This window comes from Lissotriton helveticus, chromosome 2_2 (assembly GCF_964261635.1).
Source record: "Lissotriton helveticus chromosome 2_2, aLisHel1.1, whole genome shotgun sequence".
Taxonomy (NCBI): Eukaryota; Metazoa; Chordata; class Amphibia; order Caudata; family Salamandridae; genus Lissotriton; species Lissotriton helveticus.
The window spans coordinates 203,091,398-203,115,154 of NC_136060.1; the positions used below are offsets into that span (position 1 = coordinate 203,091,398).

General features: G+C 41.6%; 1 protein-coding gene across 2 annotated transcripts in view; it reads left to right on the top strand.

Annotated features, from left to right (window-relative positions):
* The window catches only part of ARAP2 (ArfGAP with RhoGAP domain, ankyrin repeat and PH domain 2), a 1,514,823-nt gene that overhangs the window by 1,385,133 nt on the left and 105,933 nt on the right, over nucleotides 1–23,757 (top strand). For both annotated transcript variants that reach the window (XM_078678359.1, XM_078678361.1), the window contains exon 31: nucleotides 11,323–11,386. In XM_078678359.1, coding sequence (XP_078534485.1) covers nucleotides 11,323–11,386 — 64 coding nt within the window. The remainder of the gene's footprint in view (nucleotides 1–11,322; nucleotides 11,387–23,757) is intronic.

A 23,757-nucleotide genomic window follows, 5' to 3' on the forward strand; every position in this document is an offset into this window, starting at 1 on the left:
AAAATATGTTAAGAGGGAACATAGCATATTCAGAATACCTTTATAGTTATCAGAAAAGAATAAGTAGAAGGAGTAATAATACATACTTAAACTATGGTATGTAATAAAAGGAAAGTAGATGAGATAGAATAAAGAGAAGCACTAACAGGCTGAGCAGTATAGCGATAACAAAGCACCCTCCTAGATAAAAATAAGAAACCGCAGCATAATGAATACAAATGCGCAAGAAACTAGAGAGAGGCAATTAATTGATTGACTAATCTTAAACATATAGAACTAGCTGTATTAATCAAAATAAGCATGCAGGAGTATGTCAAATATATCGTAAAATACAATAAGGTACCAGGAAAACTATAACCTACAAAATTAAAGAATAAATAGATAGGCCTAGTGGTGAGATACAATAATGATGATAAATAAACAACCAATCAATAAATAAGCATTAGATAAATATATGAATTACTTAAACACTAAATAGACTCTGAACTCTAGCGGCATAACTGTAATTGATATGCAACAATGAAGCAATTCATATACCAAGTTATAGGACAATACCAAAAGAAATCAATGAAGTAAATTTGAAATGCAGAGCATCAAGAAAGAAGTGACAAACAACAGTCGAGGTTAAAGTAAATGAATAGAAGGGAAGGGAGGAACAAATGCGAAAAGTGAAAACAAGACCAAGTCACATAAAAACATACAATATCACAAGAGAACAGAAAAAAGCATACAGAAGAAAGCTCAAACATAATGGCAGACAACAACTAAGCAAAGGCATAGAAACATATGAGAGAACAAGAGAGAAAAAGGAAAACACAGCGCAGCATTAAAGTGACAAACCCATACAAAAAAAAATCAGTTATCAGAAAATAACAATGACCGTGTACATTAATATCACTACGCAGATCGAAAGGACAAGCTTAAGAGAACTGAGAAAAAACAAACACAGTACAGATATGTACACCAAACTCAGGAACCCAAGGCGCCAGGGTCAAGAGAGGCCACCAATTGAAGGTCTATTTGCATATAAAGGACGATAAACATCGAACTAATACATAGGATAGGGGCAACATGGAGAGACAAACAACCCACAAACAAACAGCGAGAGACATGAGAAAGAATATCAAACCTTGTGGCAGAACAGATCTAAAGAAAAAGAAAAGAAGCAAATAAAGGCAAGGAAGGGAACACAACGCACAATTAAATGGCAACGTCAAACAGAACATATCAAAAGACAGAAAGACAGTAATACCAGTGGACTATCATGCCACCGCACAGACCTAAAAAAGAAAAGACTTATTAGATCTGAGAGAGAACAACCACATTATAAGCATGTAAACCTATCTCAGGTGCCGGAAGCACCAGGATTAAACAACGCCTCCATTTGAAGTTCCATCTGCAACTCCATCTGGTTGTCCAAAAAGGAGGCCAGGGCAGCCGGTTCATCGAAGATTCTGGAATGGCCTTTGAAGGTAATTCGAAATTTCGAAGGACCAGAAAAGGAAAAGGGGATATTCATCTCAGATAATCGCTTCCGTAGGTTTAAGAAACCTTTTCTTCTTATTACCGTGTCTCTAGCAAAGTCTTGAGAAATGGAAATACGATGGCCATTCCATGACACATTCTTAACCTTCCTCATATGCGCCAAAATTTGTTCTGTATGCTGATGACGCAGTGGTTTAAAAATTATTGCCCTTGGTTGTGTGGCAGATTTGGAGCGAAAGGTGGGGACACGATGTGCCCGTTCTATCTCAAAGTCTCTTTGGAAAGAAATTTGCAACGTAGCAGGAATCCAATTGTATGAAAAATCAATCATAGAAAGAGCTTCCTTCTCAACTTCCTCAGGAAGGCCAAAAATGCGCAGATTAGACCTGCGATTGCGATCTTCCTACTCAGTGAGGTCTCTCCGCAATGCCGCCATTGAGCGCTCTAAATGGCCCAGAGATTTAGATTGTTTCTGCATAGCATCTTCAGTCCCACTAATTCGTGTCTCTGTGGCGGAGACACGAAGAGAGAGGGCTTTCAACTCATGTCTGATGGCAGATACCTCAACTTGCAGCAAATCCGTATTTGTTTTGGTAGACTGAGCAATGTCGTGAACATCATTCAAACGCGTCAGAATAGTCTCCAGCGTGGAACTAGTGTCCTTATGAGAAGACTCAGGTGTGGGAGATGGTTGTTTGAGTCTCTTCAGAGAGGCTTTAGCATCTTTTGCATCTTTAGCATTCGAGGACAAACCCATATTCTCAGCCATATAGTACCGTTACAAAAGCAGCAAAACAAACAAGCACTGCAGGTACTTGAGAACAGCAATAGGCTAGGAAGAGTGAGAGGTGACCCACGACAGGAGAATAAATAGACAGGCACAAATAGCAGAGCGCCTTTCCAACCACCAAAGCAGCACAAAATATATTGGCGGACTCACGTGATGAAAAAAAGAGGGAACATACCACCTCAAAGATATGCCCTTGCGAAATATAATAAAGCGCTTTCAAAAGTCAATATGTGAGCGGTAGAAAAACATTGAGCAGTTGAGAAGTATCGCAAAAAGAATGAAAAAGGTCATGAAACCAACCGGTAACAATTCAGCCGTGTTTCTGGCAAGTTTGTATCAAGCGCGCTGTCATCTGAGAGGAAATTCCGATCCCGTCACAGGAATCCAAGATGGCGGCCGTTCACAAAGATACCGAGCATCGCTTCAAACGGCAAAAGCTAGCGCTCAGCAAGCAGACAGGGACAAAGAAAGACCCCAAACTGCCCACGCCGTGTGCAGGAAGGTAGGGAGATCACTCCTTGAAGGTAGGGCTCTAGAAAACAGCAGAAAAAGCTCCGACGGACCGAGCTCGTCTCGGAGCTCAAGCGCAAACCGCCATCTCAACGTGGCGCGCAAGCCACGCCCCTGTTTGTTCTAATATGTGTTGACCGTTGCTTGCAGTACACTCTTGAGGGTGTAGTTCTGAGACCGTCCCCTTATTCATCCATTGCTATGACCTGGACCAGCATTTCTGGAGGATAGCCAGTTACAATTGGTGGACATTAAAAAGACAGCCATGATTTATCTGGATATATATGCATACTTCCATTCATTTTGATTTATTACCTCTACTGTTACTTGTCACAAGGGTATGCCTTCCATTGCTGAATCACATTTGTAGGGACATCAGATTATTATGGCGGCTTACAAACAAAAGTAGAATTAAACTTCATTCCATGAATTGACCTATGCCAAACCAAAGGGGATGATGGACTGAGTGTTGAACAAAGCAAGCACTCACCCCCAGTCAACTGATCTGGGTTTAATCCATCATCATTCTTTAGCTCACTCCGCCACCCCAGTTCAGACATGGCCATATGCAAATCAGTCTGACCCTGTGCCTCATGGGAACAGTCCAGCCCGAACTGCCAAGCCATGTCTTCCCTGGACCGGAAACAAACATCCTGGGACCGGTTTCTGGCTAATCAGCCGTCATCAGCCAGGCTAGCTTGAATCCAGTGGCAAAGTGAGCAAGGGACCCACGTCTGGGCATACCAAGCCATCTTAGGGCAAACAAAGCAAAACCAAAGGGGATGATGGACGGAGTGTTGAACAATGCGAGCACGCACCCCCAGTCAACTGATCTGGGATTAATCCATCATCGTTCTTTAGCTCACTCTGCCACCCCAGTTCAGACATGGCCATATACAAATCAGTCTTGACCCTGTTCCTTGTGGAAACAGTCCAGCCCGAACTGCCAAGCCAGGTCCTCCCTGGACCGGAAACAAGCATCCTGGGACCGGTTTCAGGGCATCACCCTTCATCAGCCAGGCTAGCTTGAATCCAGTGGTGAGGTGAGCACGGGACCCTTATCTGGGCCTACCCTTCCCACTTAGGGCGACATATGCGAAAGAAACAACTGATGGACGGAATGCTGGACAATACAATCATTCACCCCCAGTGACAAAGATCTGGGTTAAATTCTTCTTTTGCTCACCACACCACCCCAGTTTGGATCCAGCAATATGCAAGAATGTCGCCCTAAGTGGGAAGGGTAGCTCCACTTTGTTAATGAATGGTACGAGACAATGGGACCGGGAGTAATGAAGATTACCGGTAAGTAATAGAGCATCATCATTTATTCTCCAATCAGTTTCACCCTGATCATTTTGGTAGCGCTGCCTAATTAACTGGTTTCAGGTGCCATCTCACTTTCATAAGAATAAAAGTAAATTTCAGTTTAATGAAGATTACTGGTAAGTTATAAGGAGATTTCCTACAAGTGTATATTTAATTCACGTTTCCTTTATGTGCCTAAAGCTTAATCTTTGTAGGCCGTTCCCAAGTGACCCACAATATTAGAACTCAAGCCCACTCCTAAAGCACCCATAAGTGGGAAAAAATACACCTATACATGTCACAAATAGAAGCTTAGATGTATACCGTTTTCAGTGCTTATCAAAAATATTAGGTAGACTCCCTTAAACGTATTGTGCTCAATTTTGTTGTATTTTATCCGTGGCTAGTGCTTTGTAAGGAGAATATTCTATGATTACAAATGCTATTAGTGTTCATGGTCTGTCTGTGTTAGTAAGATGTGGCTTGTGGGCAGCAGGCGACCTCTGCTTTTCAAACATTCACGGAAAGCACTGACCAAAAGTATCAAGTGCAAAGTATTCAGTCTGAAAATTCATAAAATATCAAAATAGTTTAACAACGACTTACATTTGTATCGATACAAGATCTCTCCTACACCACCTATTAACTTTTAGTTATCAAACCCTAAAATATATTAATTATAGCCTCTTAGGGCCATATGTATCAAGATACCTATTAGCGATTCTGTAATAGCGATTTTTAAGAAATCGCTATTTCAGAATCGCTAATTGGTATGTATCAAGAAAATCACAATTTTTTAGCGATTTCTTGATATTCCTTAATTGCGAATTCACAAATTGCTAATTTGCAATTAAGGAATACTTTCCCATTTATTTCTATGGGCCTCCTGGCCCATAGGAAGCAAATGGGAATGTATTCTCAATTTGCAATTCGCAATTTGCTAATCGCAAATTGAGAATAATTGCAAGGGTGCAGGGGTGTCCAAAGGACACCCTGTTGCACCCCTGAAATAAGTATGGGTGCACATGTGGTGCACATACATGCCCTAAGGGCATGTATGTGCGTCACATGGCACTTTGAAAAATGCTGAAATGTGCATTTTTCAAGGAAATCGCAACTTACCACCAACTAGAAGTTGGTGGTAATTTGCTATTCCTTAAGGGCATTTTTGAATTTTTTTTTGCTTAATAGATTGCATTTAAGGAATCGCAAAATGTGCGATTCCTTAAATGCAATCGCAAAATTAGGAATCGCACATTTTGCAATTCCTTATTTTGCACCCAAATTCTTTCATATATAACATTTTGCGTAATTGAGTTTACAAACGCCGTAATTCTGCGAATTTTGGCGTTTGCGAACCCATTTGGCCTTTATACATATGGCCCTTAATGTTTAGGAATAAAAATCAGTTGCAATACACACACACATTTATATATGTATATATATATATTACCTACTGGCGATCGCCAGTAGGTATATATAGTTAAGATTTTTTTCCTATGGGATTTTTGAAAATTCTATGTCGAATAACTTTGGCGTTTGAGGACAGAATTGGCTGAAATTTTCAGGAAAATGAAACATTTTGTTTCTGAGCAGCCCCTAAAAATTTGGGAGGGTTTCGTCAAGGGGGGGCCGAGAAAAAAGGGGGGTCCCAAAACGTGTTTTTCCCATGCAATTTTCCATAGGGCGGTTGGCCTCACTTTTAGCCTGAACGGCTGAATGGATTTACACCAAACTTGGCAAAATTGTAGGGACTGGTAGCCCGATGTGCCTTTGCTATGTCTCAAGATATAGGCTCCAGTGGTTTTTACGAAAATTAACTTTGAAAAATATATATTGGGCTACATTGGGCTATATATATGTTGGAGCCCAAATGTAGCCCAATGTAGCCCAATGTAGCCCAAAGATGGCCACCAGAGACAAAAAAAACAAATGTAGCCCAAAGATCAGCCAGATGTAGCCCAACTATAGCCCAATGACAGAATGTCCCAGAGTGTTCTAAAGAACAACTAGAGTGCTAACAGTCCTACTTATTACAAAGGTATGGCACACCTGAAGCCATCTTGATTGGAATAAAGTGGTAACTCTTAAAACATTTAATTTAAAAAGGAACAAAATGAGGGGGTTCATTTTGCCATAGAAAGTATGATTAGCGAATATATGACGAAATCCCGCATACCATCAGTCCGCAAAAAAAATCCCGCATGTACTATTAGGCCGCAAATTAAAATAACGAAAACTTTTAGAACGAATATGCCTTTAGCATACACTAAACAACTAAACTACCCTAAACCCTAAAACACTACCCCCAGCATGACCCTACACTACACAAACAGTACAACACTACCCTAAACCCTAAAACACTACCCCCAGCATGACCCTACACTACACAAACACTACAAAACTACCCTAAACCCTAAAACACTACCCCCAGCATGACCCTACACTACGCAAACACTACAACACTACCCAAAACCCTAAAACACTACACCCCAGCATGACCCTACACTACGCAAACACTACAACACTACCCTAAACCCTAAAACACTACCCCCAGCATGACCCTACACTACACAAACACTACAACACAACCCTAAACCCTAAAACACTACCCCCAGCATGACCCTACACTACGCAAACACTACAACACAACCCTAAACCCTAAAACACTACCCCCAGCATGACCCTACACTACGCAAACACTACAACACTACCCTAAACCCTAAAACACTACCCCCAGCATGACCCTACACTACGCAAACACTACAACACTACCCAAAACCCTAAAACACTACACCCCAGCATGACCCTACACTACGCAAACACTACAACACTACCCTAAACCCTAAAACACTACCCCCAGCATGACCCTACACTACGCAAACACTACAACACTACCCAAAACCCTAAAACACTACACCCCAGCATGACCCTACACTACGCAAACACTACAACACTACCCTAAACCCTAAAACACTACCCCCAGCATGACCCTACACTACGCAAACACTACAACACTACCCTAAACCCTAAAACACTACCCCCAGCATGACCCTACACTACGCAAACACTACAACACTACCCTAAACCCTAAAACACTACCCCCAGCATGACCCTACACTACGCAAACACTACAACACTACCCTAAACCCTAAAACACTACCCCCAGCATGACCCTACACTACGCAAACACTACAACACTACCCAAAACCCTAAAACACTACCCCCAGCATGACCCTACACTACGCAAACACTACAACACTACCCAAAACCCTAAAACACTACCCCCAGCATGACCCTACACTACGCAAACACTACAACACTACCCAAAACCCTAAAACACTACCCCCCAGCATGACCCTACACTACGCAAACACTACAACACTACCCAAAACCCTAAAACACTACCCCCAGCATGACCCTACACTACGCAAACACTACAACACTACCCAAAACCCTAAAACACTACCCCCAGCATGACCCTACACTACGCAAACACTACAACACTACCCAAAACCCTAAAACACTACACCCCAGCATGACCCTACACTACGCAAACACTACAACACTACCCAAAACCCTAAAACACTACCCCCAGCATGACCCTACACTACGCAAACACTACAACACTACCCAAAACCCTAAAACACTACCCCCAGCATGACCCTACACTACGCAAACACTACAACACTACCCTAAACCCTAAAATACTACACCCCAGCATGACCCTACACTACGCAAACACTACAACACTACCCAAAACCCTAAAACACTACCCCCAGCATGACCCTACACTACGCAAACACTACAACACTATCCTAAACCCTAAAACACTACGCCCAGCATGACCCTACACTACGCAAACACTACAACACTACCCTAAACCCTAAAACACTAGCCCCAGCATGACCCTACACTACGCAAACACTACAACACAACCCTAAACCCTAAAACACTACCCCCAGCATGACCCTACACTACGCAAACACTACAACACTACCCTAAATCCTAAAACACTACCCCCAGCATGACCCTACACTACGCAAACACTACAACACAACCCTAAACCCTAAAACACTACCCCCAGCATGACCCTACACTAAACAACCACCACAACTCTACACTACACTAACACAACACTACACTACACAACACTACACTACACAATCACTAACCCACGAAAAAATTAACACAAACCCACTTACCTCTCTCGTCATCATGGTTTTCACAACGCAAATGCATTTACCATACATGCCTTTAAAACGTAATTCTTTGTAAAGGCATGCGCGATAAATGCACATGCGTTTTGAAAAAATGCGGGATAATGGTATGCGAGGTCAATGACCTTGCGGGATAATGGTATGCGGACTGAAAGTCTGCGGGATAAAAAATGCGGGAAAATGGCTGCAAACCATGATTAGCAGCAGACTTCCCTGGTGAGCACTAGCTTTACTACAGTGATCTAATGAGCAACTAGAGTGCTAACATTCAGAATTTATGGCAAATGTGTGACACATCTGAATGCCTTCTTGATAGAACCAAAGTAAACAAGCATTGAAAATGCAATAGATCTCGCCCTCGTTTAAGTTAAAGCCATTCTGTTTGTAATGAGGTGGCTTTTTAGCTTTGCTTTTATTAGTGTTTTTAAAACTTTCATGTAAATAACATGCATATGTATGCATATATGTATATGTATGCATGCATTTATATTTATATAGATATGCAGATTATATATGTTTATATATGTATATTACCTACTGGCGATAGCCAGTGGGTATATATAGTTAGGATTTTTTCTCTATGGGATTTCTGAAAATTCTATGTCTAATAACTTTGGCGTTTGTACAGAATTGGCTGAAATTTTCAGGAAAATGGCACATTTTGTTTACAAGCAGCCCCTGAAAATTTGGGGGGGTTTCGTCAAGGGGGGGCCAAGAAAAAAGGGGGGTCCCAAAACGCGTTTTTCCCATTCATTTTTCCATAGGGCGGTTGGACTCACTTTTAGCTCGAACGGCTGAATAGATTTACATGAAACTTGGCAAAATTGTAGATATGGTTTGCCCGACGTGCCTTTGCTATGTCTCAATATATGTGCTCCAGTGGATTTTGAGAAATTAACGTTTAAAAAAATATATATATCTGTGACAGCGCTCCGGTTAGCGCCCCGGTTCGCGTACCTGACGCGTAACGGAACTTCGCGAAGCGAAGCTGATTGGCTCTCCGGTGTCTGTCAACATTCTAAACAGTCCGGAGCGGCCGCCATCTTGTCTCTCGGTACGATCGAGAGACAAGATGTGGTGAAAAACGAAGGGGGAAATGAAGGAAAAGGGGCAAGGTAAACCCCTCCTGACCCCCTAGGATTGATGAGGGGGATATTAAAGTCCCCCGCGATTTTTCGCGGTAGAGGCGCTTCCCGGTACGCGAACCGGGCAGCTAACCGGCAGCGTAACGGGAGTCCGCCATCTTGTGTTTTTGGAGCGTCCGGTTCGCGTACCGGGTAGCGTCCCGGTAAGCGTAACAAGGGGAAAACCAAGAGAAACAGTAAAAAAAAAATTAAGGGAATAGATTTCCAGCAAACTTGGCAAAATTGTAGGGACTGTTTGTTTGATGTGCCTTTGGAAGGCCTCAAGATATGTGCACGTGTGGATTTTGTCTAATTAAGGTTAAAAAATATATATATATCTGTAAGCGTGCTCCGGCACGCTTACGTTACGGGTTTTGTTTGCGCTGCAGAGCCGATACGTCACGGTTATGCGACGCGTCATGAGGCGTCTCACGTGGCTATGTGATACGTCACGTAATAAAGAATATATTTTACAGCTATAGATATTAGCTTTTAAAAAACCAATGAAATTCACTGAAAAAACCATAGGTTATAGACCATATATAGTTAGGAATTTGCATTTACAAAACCTTGAAAATTCACTGAAAAAACCATAGGTTAGAGACCATATATAGTTAGCTGGACATTTTATTGACATAAAACCAATGAAATTCCATATATAGTTAGTTGCACTAACTATATATCGCGCACCCGCAATCCACTGCTGATGATGTCACATATTACATCATTCATGACATGGTCAGTGACATCACTGATGACATCACTGATGACATCTCAAATGACATCACTGATGACATCACTGATGACATCTCAAATGACATCACTGATGACATCATGACACACCAATACCAGTTACTACATACGCACTCACTGATTCCTACGTCTACACACACATTCACTCATTCACCCATACAATCACTCATACATACAGTCACTCATTATTACAACACTATCATATGCACTCATACACCTATGCAGACACTCACACACTGCCACTCATCCATGGAGTTACTCACACACCTAGTCAGTCCTGTAAAGAATCAATCACACTTCCATTTCCTCATCTATACAGTTAAACACAGAACACCATACTTCAGTGACATCACTGATGACATCACTGATGACATCTCAAATGACATCACTGATGACATCTCAAATGACATCACTGATGACATCATGACACACCAATACCAGTTACTACATACGCACTCACTGATTCCTACGTCTACACACACATTCACTCATTCACCCATACAATCACTCATACATACAGTCACTCATTATTACAACACTATCATATGCACTCATACACCTAGTCAGTCCTGTGAAGAATCAATCACACTTCGATTTCCTCATCTATACAGTTAAACACAGAACACCATACTTTTCACACATATACTAACACATACTTACTCTCTTATACAATCACTGATACAAGTACACATTGATATGCACAGAGTCACACACCTCCCAGCCAGCCACACACACACTCAGTCTTCCATACATCCACTCATTCTTCAATATGTAAAACATATTTAAACTTTACAAAAACACACAGACACTAGATGATGTCATCAGTGATGTCATTTGAGATGTCATCAGTGATGTCATCAGTGATGTCATTTGAGATGTCATCAGTGATGTCATCAGTGATGTCACTGACCATGTCATGAATGATGTAATATGTGACATCATCAGCAGTGGATTGCGGGTGCGCGATATATAGTTAGTGCAACTAACTATATATGGAATTTCATTGGTTTTATGTCAATAAAATGTCCAGCTAACTATATATGGTCTCTAACCTATGGTTTTTTCAGTGAATATATATATATATGACACAGATTGTCAATTAACCACCGTTATGTACTTTATTTTGCTGCAGGCGTCTAAGCTGTGATGAGGAGGATATACAAATGGAGTGGTTCATAAGCATCCTAATGGCACAAGTAAGATTTTCCTCACATTAACGAAATGGAGGGCTTTACAATTTATTTCTTATTTTCACGTGTCTCTGTTCTCCTAAATAATGGTTCACCATTGCATAGTATGAGAAGCATGACTGAATTTCAAGGTACCTTTTGGCGCACGTGTCTACATACAGGACTTACCCCTATCATCACTTACTTTAAATTAAAGCCGGATTAATTTGGCAAGCCACAGCAGTAACTGAATTACTATAAGTGTATTGGAATTTAGAAAAAGTCAAAGCTTTTATTCAAAGTTCTGCTCGCTTTTTTTTTTTTAGGAAATGCTATTTTGAACTAAAAGGGACAAAATTCAATTTTAGGAGATACTGTTTCAAGCTGTGTTTTCTAAAAAGTGTTTACCAATAACCATAGCTGTGACGTATTCTTATAAAATAGCCAACAGGCATTGCTGTTGTGTTAGTCATACTTGATTCGACCAGTGATCACTTTCTCGTTTTGAAATGCACTGACGTGTACTTTTATTAATGCTGTATGCTGCAGTGGATCAGAATATAACATGTGTTTACCCCCCTCTTTTGCACACAGGTGTGGCACAAACATTGTTTTAGAGCAAACAATCACATAATTGATTCAGAAAAGGTGAATTTACGCTTGTTAATGGATTGACGTGCATCAGTGTCTGCTGTGTGGCCGACCTTTGGCCGTGTGCAGTGGGGTTGGCTGCGGGGCTTTGCTTCTGGTCAGCTACAGTGTGTGACTCTCCATGGGTGGCCAACACCAGCAGTGCGTGACCTTCAGCTGTGTACAATGGGGTGATTGCCACGGGGACTTGCCCCTCAGTCCGGTCCTGCTCCTAACCCCCCACAGATCTCTGTGAAAGCAAAACCATCGAGCAGTGTGTGGGTTTTTCAGGTTGGAGGCAGTTGCCAAAGCAGGGAAATCCTCAGAATCATGGGTTTATGGATGATGGGTATTTCCAAAACGGTGACAGGTATATTTCCATCATAAAACAATTAAGGCTGGGAATGAAGAGGGAACATACCTTAAATATGGTTAGGGAAAGGGGGAATGAGTTCCGCTTTGGGGAGAGTAATAGATTTTCATAAAGAAACATAACATATATAAAACCACAAAAAAAGATTTTGGGAAAAATTGTTGCTGTGGAAATAGTTACCAGTTTATTTTTTGCGTTAGAAAAGTGATGTTCGTGTTCAGTAATCCTGCAAAAGCTGTAATCGTATTGCAGTTTCCAATGAGTATTATCTGAAACATTTATGAATTCCAAGAAAGTTGGTAAAATGTTCAGTGCTGTCAGAGCACCCTTGACTTTCTTTGCCGTTTGGGCCCAATGCTAAACAAGCATTTGCAATGCAATAGGTCTCGCATTTACGAGAGATTAAGCTAATGGCATTGTAAATAACAAAGCCTTTTATTTATGTTTTAAAAACCAACACGTAAATAAAAGCCATTGCCATTTACAATGCCAATAGCTCAAACTATCACAGCAGCGAGACCTTTTGCATTATGTAGTATTCCTTGTTAGTATAACATTCCATGACAGAATTGTTATTGTACATTCTCAATGTAACATTCTCTATGTGGTAATCTAACCAGATGTAACTGATGTTATGCTGAAGGTGGTTGTCTAAGCTGTCTCTATGAATAAACTCTTCTACCCATCACTTGGATTCATGAAGGTGATTATTACACATTACAATCCGCAGAGTATGCATCGAATGATCGATTTGGTGGCAAATGCGGCAAATCCATAATTATGTGGCATATGCCACAGTCGCAGAATCGCATAAATACAGTGGCCAGGATATTTGTGGTCTGGTGCGTCTTAGAGAGCCCAGTGTGCACCCGAGCGCCTCCGAAGCCCGCCATGCTTGTCTCAATTAATTTGGATACATCGCCTGCTTTACGATCAAGGGCTTTGTACATCATTCATGACACTGCACAGCATACCTAGTAAATGTTCATGCGGGGATTGGAGTGCGCACATAAATTAATAGTACAAAAATCAACGTATTTTGATATTTCCCTGTGGACGAAGAAAAGGGAACTATTGACACGTGGACACAGATTTGGAAAGTACACTTGCGTTTTTGCCATTTCAGTCACACTGCATCCTCTTTTCGTGTGTTTACAAGAATGTGTATGGCGATGTCCAATTTAGTCTTTTTTTTCTACTTTAGACACATTTTTTGTTCTATTTCACGATTACAGCCCGGGTAACATCACGCAGCAATGCATGGTGTTTTGTTTTCCTTATTTATTATAGGCAGATCTATTATTTCGGTGTAGGTGTTTTAGCAAGGGCGCATGCCCCCATTACTATAGGGTCTTGAATGGTCCTCATGGCGATGACTAAGACAGAAAGCTGCAGACACACATGATCGGTGTGAGCACTAATAACCGTGTTTATCATATATTTACATTCAAATGCAATTAGAGTGTGTGCAGGCACCTTAACTTTAGCAATAAGCACAACATTACTCTCTGTCCTAGTGAACATGAGGCTAGAGTAGTAAATTAACACGTCATTAGAGGCAGTGGCTTACTCCTCCTCCTCCTCCTACTAGTACTGCTACTACTTCTACTATACTACTGCTACTATTACTACTACTACTAGTAGTCCTAATAACAATAATATTAATAAATATTATTATTTTATATGACGCCTCTTGCCGTACTTCTGGCGTTTCTCAGCGCTTTAAATAAACGAAAGGTGCTCCTATTAACCAAATTCATGGTATTCGCAAAGTTACAGTTGGCAGGTGCACTTACGTGGATGTTGCAATGTCATTTATAACTTCCAACCTCTCCTCCTAAACACGCCCCCACTCAGACCTGTGTGTAACCTGAAGGTCACGCTCGAAGACTCAGACTTTCACAGGTCTCTTGATAAAAAGCGGACCACTTCAATGGGTGATAACAGGAATTCCATTTGACACCGAGACACGATATCCCCATTCAGTCAGTTTTCACTGGCAGGAAGGGTAAAGTGCCTGAATGGGGTTCATGTCAATGTGCGCTATTAGAACAAGTTCAGGAAAGTCAAGTCATGTTCTCAAAATTCCCTCTTTTTTTATAGTTTTTTTTACTAGTAGGTGTCGCACGTGAAAACAGCAAGTAGGCAGCAGTGTTTCCCTATTCAATTCGCTTGAATTAAACATTTTGAAGCCTCGGCGTAGGTATCTAGCCTTTTCCTTAACTAACAAGACTAGAGAGAACTAGAAAGTTCGCCTGTTTCGAACTTCGTCCTGGATGACGCTAGAAGCTCAACCCGCTCCCGCTGCCCGTCCCTGAAGTGTTGTGTACCTGGGTCTGCTGTTCTCGGCACCCCTCGGCTCCCGCACCCGGCGCACCCTGGTCCTCTTCTCCGCCTTCACGGGCCCCTGCTCCGACTTGCTGCCGCTGTCCCTCGGCGCTTCGTGTCCAGGCCCAGCTCCCACTCGTTGAAATCTCACGTTCATGCTGGCATTACCGAGGCTCGGCGTCTCGGATTTGACCTCGTGAGCGCGCATGTGTGCGAGCGCGACTCTGCCATGCGCTTAGGAAAACGAAACCTAAGAGCCACATGCGCGCTCACGAGGTCAAATCCGAGAGCCACGACGGAAAGCGCGTGCACCTCCCCAGTCTCAGCGCGTGCACCTCCCACATTTACAAAGTATACTAAAAGTATACACGAGGTCCCTTCGCTACGCTCGACCTAAAAAGGAATAAACTACGCACTGCATAGCTGATATGAATGCAGTAATAGCTACAGTCTGTGTACATGTTGTTTGTATATTATAAACCTTGCCTACCCCTAATAGAGGAAAGACATTTTCTAAAGTCAGGTTAGTAGCAGGACCGGATTGGAAAAGTGTTTGTGGATGTAGCAAGTCGATTTAAATTTCAAATCTTTATTCGGTCTTAAAATAAAAACATAAAAGTGTGAATACCAATTCCCAAAACGTATAAAAAGAAAGATCTTGTTATGTCGCTGTTGCAACTGACATAGTATGCTAACATTGAGTGCACAATTTGTGTAAATGTATTAGTGTTTTAAAACACAGGGTCAATAGATGGCGAATTACAAAATATAATATATAAAATACAAAAAATAAACTAAAATAAATTATTGGCGGTAAAAACAGAATATAATGCGATTCATAGTATATTCCAAGACTCCTCAGCTGTAGCAGAAAAATAAAGCGTAGCAGAAAAACAAAAGCGTAAACGTATGTTGGCGAGACATAAGGACATCAAGCACATTGTAAAGTGATAATGCGATTTAGTAAAGTTTAGACCCGACCTCTAGGGTCACAAAGTACCTGTGCATCTTGGTGCATTGAAATAAGTCCGGTTGGAACGTATCCACAGCTAATGAGGTTGCCGTGCCACGATGACCCCCGTTAGCCACTATACTCTATAAAACAAAAACCTTTAATTAGGTGCTGCTATGTTAATATAAAATAGAGTGGGAAACCTGCTAAAGCACGACTTTCACTGCGATCTTTCGGTCCCACTTAGTCATGCTATCGCCTTCATAAAAATAGAATATTATGTCTAACATGCCAAGCAGCTTACCCACCGCCGGGCGCTAATTACAGAGTGTAGGTAGATGAAAGTGTTGGGCTATCAGCGAGTCACATAAAATGCCAACAGAGAGTTTAGAACATAAAGTTAAGATCTTTCCTTATACAAATGACTTTCCATATAAAGGAGGCAACCCTTAAACACATTTATGGATCCTTCAGGGAACATAGATATAAATAAGCATCATTGAAATCCCTCATATTATTAGCTAAAACAATGTTTTTAAATAGACTTTCCTGATTCCACTATAGAACCTACAAAATCGGATAGCACGTATTGTTGATTGAGTGGATCTTCCATCAATCACATGGGCATTTGACAGCTGCCACAGACCATTGTTTCATTTTCTGAAGGCTACCAGAGCATGAGGTGTACCCAATCATAGATGTGTCACGACAAAACTATATTGGGTATTAGATGTTTATGTGAGATATCTCTGGAGGCCCTCCTTTTGTGCTAAAGAGAGGGATCTAACAACCAAGGGTTAGTACGGTCTTTGGCACATCTAGCATCATCAACACAAAAGGGAGCAAAGAGGGAAAAAGGTGCCCAGGTCACCCTCCACTCACAAAGTCAATCAAAATGCAATGACCTGGTCCAATTAAGGCACTATTCTTAATTCTTTTAATTGATGTACAATATTTTGAAAAAAGGGGATCTCTTTTTTTCAAATGTATCCCCTATCTAAAAGATTCACGGGGTAAAGAGTACATCAAAATCATGCCAAAATGTTAAAAATAAGCCACAGTTCCTTATCAGACAGTCATAACCTCTAAACACTATACTACACAGTGTATATAGTGAAAAAATGTGTGCAAGCTAGATGACCCCTCACGAGCGAACCACCAACGGGGAACCTGGTAGGTACTCACCAGGATTGCCCTGTTCTCATCAACGGCAGTCATCAAGCTTTAAATGAAATGTGTCCAGAACAAACATAAATGCGGGACGAGTTAATGCTGCCAGTCGCTCCTGATAGCGAATACAACAGGAGCGTTTTGAGACAACCCACGGAAGGGGTGGTCGCGAATCTTTTACCCCAGGGCTGGTAGGAGTTACTTTGGCTGTTTGGGGTCGGGAAGAAAAAAAGTGTCCAGTCTGAATGCAGTGGCAAAATAATTAATGCCCTGAAGAAATTGCCATCAATTCATACGGCAATGAAACATGTTGGCGAGTGGTGTGTGGCTTTATAGGTAATAGCCCCACCCAGCTTTTTAGTTAGATAACTCAGCACACAAGAACAGAATAAAGGTCGTATGGACGTGCACGTTATCTTATATATATATATATTTATTTATTTTTTGTTTGTGTGTTACACTGTTTGTACTGTATGTTTTGCACACACTTGTTCCACTGCACTTTATTTGTATACACACATTTATGTTTGTTCTGGACACATTTCATTTAAAGCTTGATGACTGTCGATGATGAGAACAGGGCAATCCTGGTGAGTACCTACCAGGTTTCCCGTTGGTAGTTCGCCCGTGAGGGGTCATCTAGCTTGCACACATTTTTTCTCTATATACACTGTGTAGTATGGTGTTTAGAGGTTATGACTGTCTGATAAGGAACTGTGGCTTATTTTTAAAAATCTGGCATGATTTTGATGTACTCTTTACCCTGTGAATCTTAGAGATAGAGGATACATTTGAAAAAAAGAGACCCCCTTTTTTCAAAATATTGTACATCAATTAAAAGAAAATAAGAATAGTGCCTTAATTGGACCAGGTCATTGCATTTTGATTGCCATCCAGCATCAGCCTTCTTTTTAAGTAGTAAACGTATGAGTTCCCTTTTGCATTCCTTATGCTATCAGGGTCATCCAATAATGGAGGGGGTCATTAATCTGGGCAATCTGGAGATATACATGAACCATGGAAATCTCAATGCATTTTCTAAACTTCAACAATCCTTTATAATTGCTTTTGTAAACTTGGTCTATTTTTTGCTCCAAATAGAATGCCACAATTGGACAGGCTCTATTGATGATAGATCCTCCAAATATTGCATGCCAAATTTCCTGTGTACTATATAGGCTGATAAAAATTGTGGCGTGGCAAGCAGTGACCGGAAAAAATAAAATCTCTTGCATTTGTAAAGTAGAGGACTCTGTGAAACTCCATGAGCTGCTCCTCTAAAGCTGCAGATTCACATGTGGCCAAGACCATCTCCTAAATTGGTTTTCAACCTAACTTGGTAGCAAACCTATAAATACCCTCACAGACACGTATCATCTTTAGCCTATTTTTGTGTATATGGTTGGTTCAGGAACCATTAGAACTAAAGAGAATACCCAGGTAGAACAATTAATTGACCTTTTCAATTGGTGTGCCATTGATGTAATGAACATGTGGTTTATAAGCTCCCTTTCCACAGATCCTTGTGTAGGTTTTCCTTAGGTTTATTTTAAGATCTTTGGGGCATATTATCAAGGGGCTTTATCTCCGCTTTTTTGGCTTTAAAAGCCAAGAAAGCGGAGATAAAATTATCTCCCTATTACCAAGCTTTCGCGAACACCAGTTAGCGACAGCTAATAGGAGATAGTGACCATCTTGGGCCCCGCTTTGCATGTCAGTGATATTTATCACTAATGACATGCAAAGTGGGCGTGCCAAGATGTTAGCGACTGAAAACAGTCGCTAACATCGCTATCTCCTATTACCAACTTTTGGAGATATTCGCGCTAAGCGCGAATATCTCCAAAAGCTAACACTTGCCCAGGAGCAGTTCTTAGCCATGTTATCCAATGGGAGGTGGATAACATGGCTAAGAGCATTTGCTCGATAATGCATGAATATCGCTGACTTTTCAGCGATATTCATGCATTGCGGCCGTTTTTTATCGCATTTGCGATAAACCTTGCTAATAGCAAGGTTTATCTGCGATAAAAATCGCCGATTTGCGGCGATAAATTTTGTCTTTAAATAAGTTAGAGACAAAAATTATCTCTATTGGTTGGTAATATGCCCCTTTGTTCTCCACGAAGATCACAAAATAGTCTATTAGTCTTTGCAGGCCTTTTGTAGTCTGTGAGAAGAGGACAGCGTCAACAGCATGAAGGAGAACAGGGACCAACCTTTCTTCCACTCGTGGAGAGTCTATAGTCACATCCTGGAGTAAGTTATCTACTCCATTTATAATTAGAGAAGCGAGATGGGTGCCAATGCGCACCCTTGCCTAATTCCTCTGTGAATGTTAAACGGTGGCGAACACTCCCCATTGGGCCCACAGTGCCCCTAGCTACAATCACACTATTTCTGATGGTGCACCCATTGAGGACGTGGTTTGCCACAGGATTGAATGGTTTACCAAATCAAAAGCACTGGACTACTCAGCAAAACGTAAGTGTAAATGGCCATTCTTAGCACTTCTGTATTGCTCTATGAGGAGAATTAAATGAATTCACTGCTCTGCCATTCCTAACCCCCTCCTGAACCCATATTATGACTCTGTTATGACTCTATTAACTAAAACCGTTGTTCTAATCTTTCTAGCATCACTCTACCCAAGATCTTAGCATAAGAGTCAAAGAGGAAAATGGGGTGCCAGCACTTGGGATCCCTCTTAGAGCTTATTTTAAAAATCAGAATTGCCAATGATTCTGCTCGGGTTGTTGGATGTAGTGAATCAAAGGCTAAAAGCCTAGCAACCTACAGTTTGGAGAACATGTCATAGACCTGTGGATGTTTAATTGCATTGATTAGCTGCCTGTCTGCCTGCATTAAATTATCTTCCAAAAATGCATAGAGTACGTTTTGAGGCTCCTTTCATTACTTGTTGGTTTTCTTGATTACGGGTAGGGCAGAGCGACTCATGGGACATGCAGTGTGGACATTCTTTGCCCCCTAAAGTTTACAGCTCAGTGGTGCGCCCAGGAGTTAGATGTATCGGGATGGTAATACCCTAAGTTTCATGAGACAGTATGTGCCAGACACAAAATTCAAAACAGCATTGCAAAATGCATTTCAAAATTCAATCAAATAAAGAAAGGCCTAACTACAAAGGGTTTGAAAGTGAAATTTAGGAAAACCTTGAAGGATTATTTTAAATTTCAAAGGGGTAGAAAACAGAAACAGTAAAGTGCGTATGCAATAAATCTAATTTAATACAAAGAATCATAGCATGAAGGCTCTCAGTAATTAGTACAACTGCAGAATAATAGGCACAATCAGTAATAGGCTAAGCCTCAAATTTGCAGCAAAATCAGACAAAACTCATACAGCACCCCTAATAGTGACCTATTCCCCCGCATTCATGGGTTTATATAGCCATTTTCTCAATGGAAAAGCATTAGGTCTGCAAAGTCACCGTGGTGTGAGCAAAGAAATACATTTTCAACAAATAAAAATACAGGTTTTTAAAATCGTCACATAACCCTACCACCTTAGCACTAACCACTTCATGAATATTGATTCAGCCCTTCTAACCTAATGTCAAACTGAGATGTCAGAGCAAACCCTTTACATTAACAAGCATTGGCATAGCCAATAGGTCTCACCTTTGGTACCTTATAAGTGTTTAGCCATGCAACGGTTGGTGTTGTTGCACCAAGGATATTGTGCTGCATAACTAAATACTTATAAGGTCCCAAAAGCGAGACCTATTGGCTATGCCAATGTTTGTTTAGCAAATGTATGTTACCATTTAGCTTTAAAATGCGCTATTTAATCCCATGTTCTTCACTTCACGTACTCACTGCAACTCGGTGCAGTGCAAGCATTGCACCTCACCCCTTTCAAAGATCTTCAGCCGCCACTGCACTAGAGCACCTGCAAAGAGACCAATGTTGTTTGGGGAATTTGGGGAAAGAGAAGGAACACCATTTAAGTCCCATAGAGCATATAGCAATGTGTCAAAGCAATGTGTCAAATGAATCACAGAATCAAGCATGCTCTGGATTTTCCAATCAAATGTGTCTGCCTTCTGGGGCGCTTGTCTTTTCCAGCAAATTGCGGATACCAGGGGGTGTGACTAACATTTCTGCCTACAACTGTTGTTAGACAATGAAAAAAGTGAGAGTGGAGAAAATCATTTGCACAACCAATCACTTAACCTTCACAATTGTCCTAAGAAGCACCTACACATTATGAAATGCTAGTACTGACCAAATATTTATATTATAAAAGCTACAAAGTCTGTCTTGTGTTAACATATATCCATCTTTATGTCTTTAATAATATAGTACAGAATGCAAGGAATGCTCTGCTGAAGTTCAGTGGTTGCAACTTCAAAATGGATTGAGCATTTCCAGTTAATTTGCCAAAATACTACGCTCAGATGATGCGCTTTCTTGTAATAATTTACACATAGAAAACAAATGTGTCCTCAAACAAACTTCTGTCTGAATACGACATTAGGATTTGGAGTCATTCCTATTTTTAATACAGGAAGCAACTTCAGGGAGCAAAATATATGGGCTTATACATGTTGACATTGTTATAACTGAAGCACTGGGTTAATCTATAAGTATGTTTTTATTGTTACCTGTAATGCGATACCTGTGAAAATGTACAGAGATACATATAAACTGAGTAAAAAAAACAACACATAAATATGTACAAATACGTAAGAAGGATATTCAGGAATTGTAGTGTTGTACATTAAAAGCTGTTTGTTTACTTATGCTAATGCTCAATTCACACACATACAAGGAATATGGTACTGTTGCTAAACATTGTGCACCAGTTCTGAGAGCATGAAAAAGCAGGCTCGTGGCGTGGCCCACCGTCAAGGGCATGTGGACGCAATCCTCGCAGGCTCCGCTCTCCACTGCACTTATCTGTCACATGCAGGCATGTAGGAGACCCAAAATGTGTCAAAACCGAGAGGACTAGCAGCGGGGGCATTGAGGGCGGCTCCGACAACTGGGACTACACGTCCGAATTAACAGCGGCCTCAACAAAGAAGAGACTGGGACGATATCTGTGACCCGTCGATGATCGCCGCGGTTGAGGTGCCGGGGGGGACTGAAGCCTCCCACGGAGGCTGGAGAGCACCGCATACGTGTGTGCCTGACCCCAACATGGCATGGCACCAACCATGAGACTGATCTATGGGCTCCTGAGGAGGTGAGACACAGGAGCCCAGACCTTTTATAGGCTTGCGCTGTGATGTTTGCGGCTCAGTCTTTGCCAGACTCCACCCCACAGTAATAGTAAGAGGCCACAAACCCTCCGGGCTTCATTTAATCATCGGATTCCTCGCTTTGGAGAAAATATCCTGGTTTCCACTGAGTTTGACCCGATGTCTCAAGATGGAATGGCAGGGGTGCCAACAGGGGTGGCACTTCGCACCCCTCCTTCCACCCTTGATTGAGGTAAATTTCCTGCAGAGAAGAAAATGTCTTGATCCTTAATCCTTACCCCAGCACCTTTAAAAAGGTCTCGGTGGATCTTAGGAGCTTTGACACCCCAGACCCAACCTTCAGTTCACTCCACCAAAAGTGGTTTAATTAAAACAACAAAGCAGACTCCCTGACCTTCTTTCAGTCGATAGAGGGTCAGGAACAAGGTCAGCATCTTGCCCCAGGGGTCACAGTTGGACCTGAGCCCAGGTTCATGTATTGGATTGGATGCTGCTCCTCAGCAGAAGCCTCCTGACGTCATGACAAGATTCAGGCACAGCGCTTGGCTTCAACATCAAACAACTCAAGACTCTAGCTAGCGGCTGACACTGGATTACTCCTTCTAGGAGAGGAGGCGGCTCGTGCTTGCATTTTAAGGGCAGGTGTGAGCAGAGGCGGTGAGCCAGTTTGGCCGTTTGTAGGGGTCAGTTTTGAACAGTGGTCGAAGTGGGCGGGATCGGAAGGGCATGGTGTGCCCCTACTTCTTTTATTAAAAAGATTCTGTTCCCCTACTTTTTCTTTTCAAAACTGTGTCCCAAGACGGCAGGAATAGCGGAGGCATTCAGAAAAGGCTCTGTTTGCTTTCGTGGACGTTCGGGACGGGCAGAGAAGGAAAAGGACTATCCCCCAGATGCATCAACAAACCAATTTGCGATTCCTTAATAGCGAAAAATATCGATTCTCTATTAAGGAATTGCAAAATGGAATGCATCAAGAAATCACTTAAGAAATAGCGATTTCTTAGAATTCCTTAATTGCGACTCGCAAATTGCGAGTCGCAATAAAGGAATACCTCCCCATTCATTCCTATGGGCCTAGAGGCCCATAGGAATGAATGGGAAGACAATCTCAATTTGCGAATCGCAATCAGCGATTCGCAAATTGAGATTGCGATTTCAAGGGTGCAGGGGTGTCCAAAGGACACCCTGTTGCAACTCTGAACTATATATATGCACATATGTTGCGCACACACATGCCCTTAGGGCATGTGTGTGTGCAACATGGAACAATGAAAAATGCACTTTAGTGCATTTTTCAAAGTTTTTGCAAATTACCATGAAGTTGTACTTCATGGTAATTTGCGTGCCCTATTAGCGAATTCGCTATTTTAGAAACTTTCATTCATTGCATTTAAGGAATCTCAAATTGAGATTCCTTAAATGCAAATAATCGCAATTTAGCGATTTCTAAAATTGCGATTTTTGCATTTGGGATGATGCATCCCAAATGCAAAAATACCGCTCGCAAAGGGCCAGATTCTCAGAATCTGGACCTTTGCGAGCGTATTTTGGTTTGATGAATCTGGCCTCTGGTCTCTTCCTTACTACCCAGAGCAGACACTGACAATGTCCTCTTCTTTTCTGTGCTGGCTGCTCCCCCACCCGCCCCCCTCTCTCTTCCTATCATTCCCTCTCTTTCTGTCTTGCTCCTCACCTACTGAAAACCGTGGCTTGAAGAA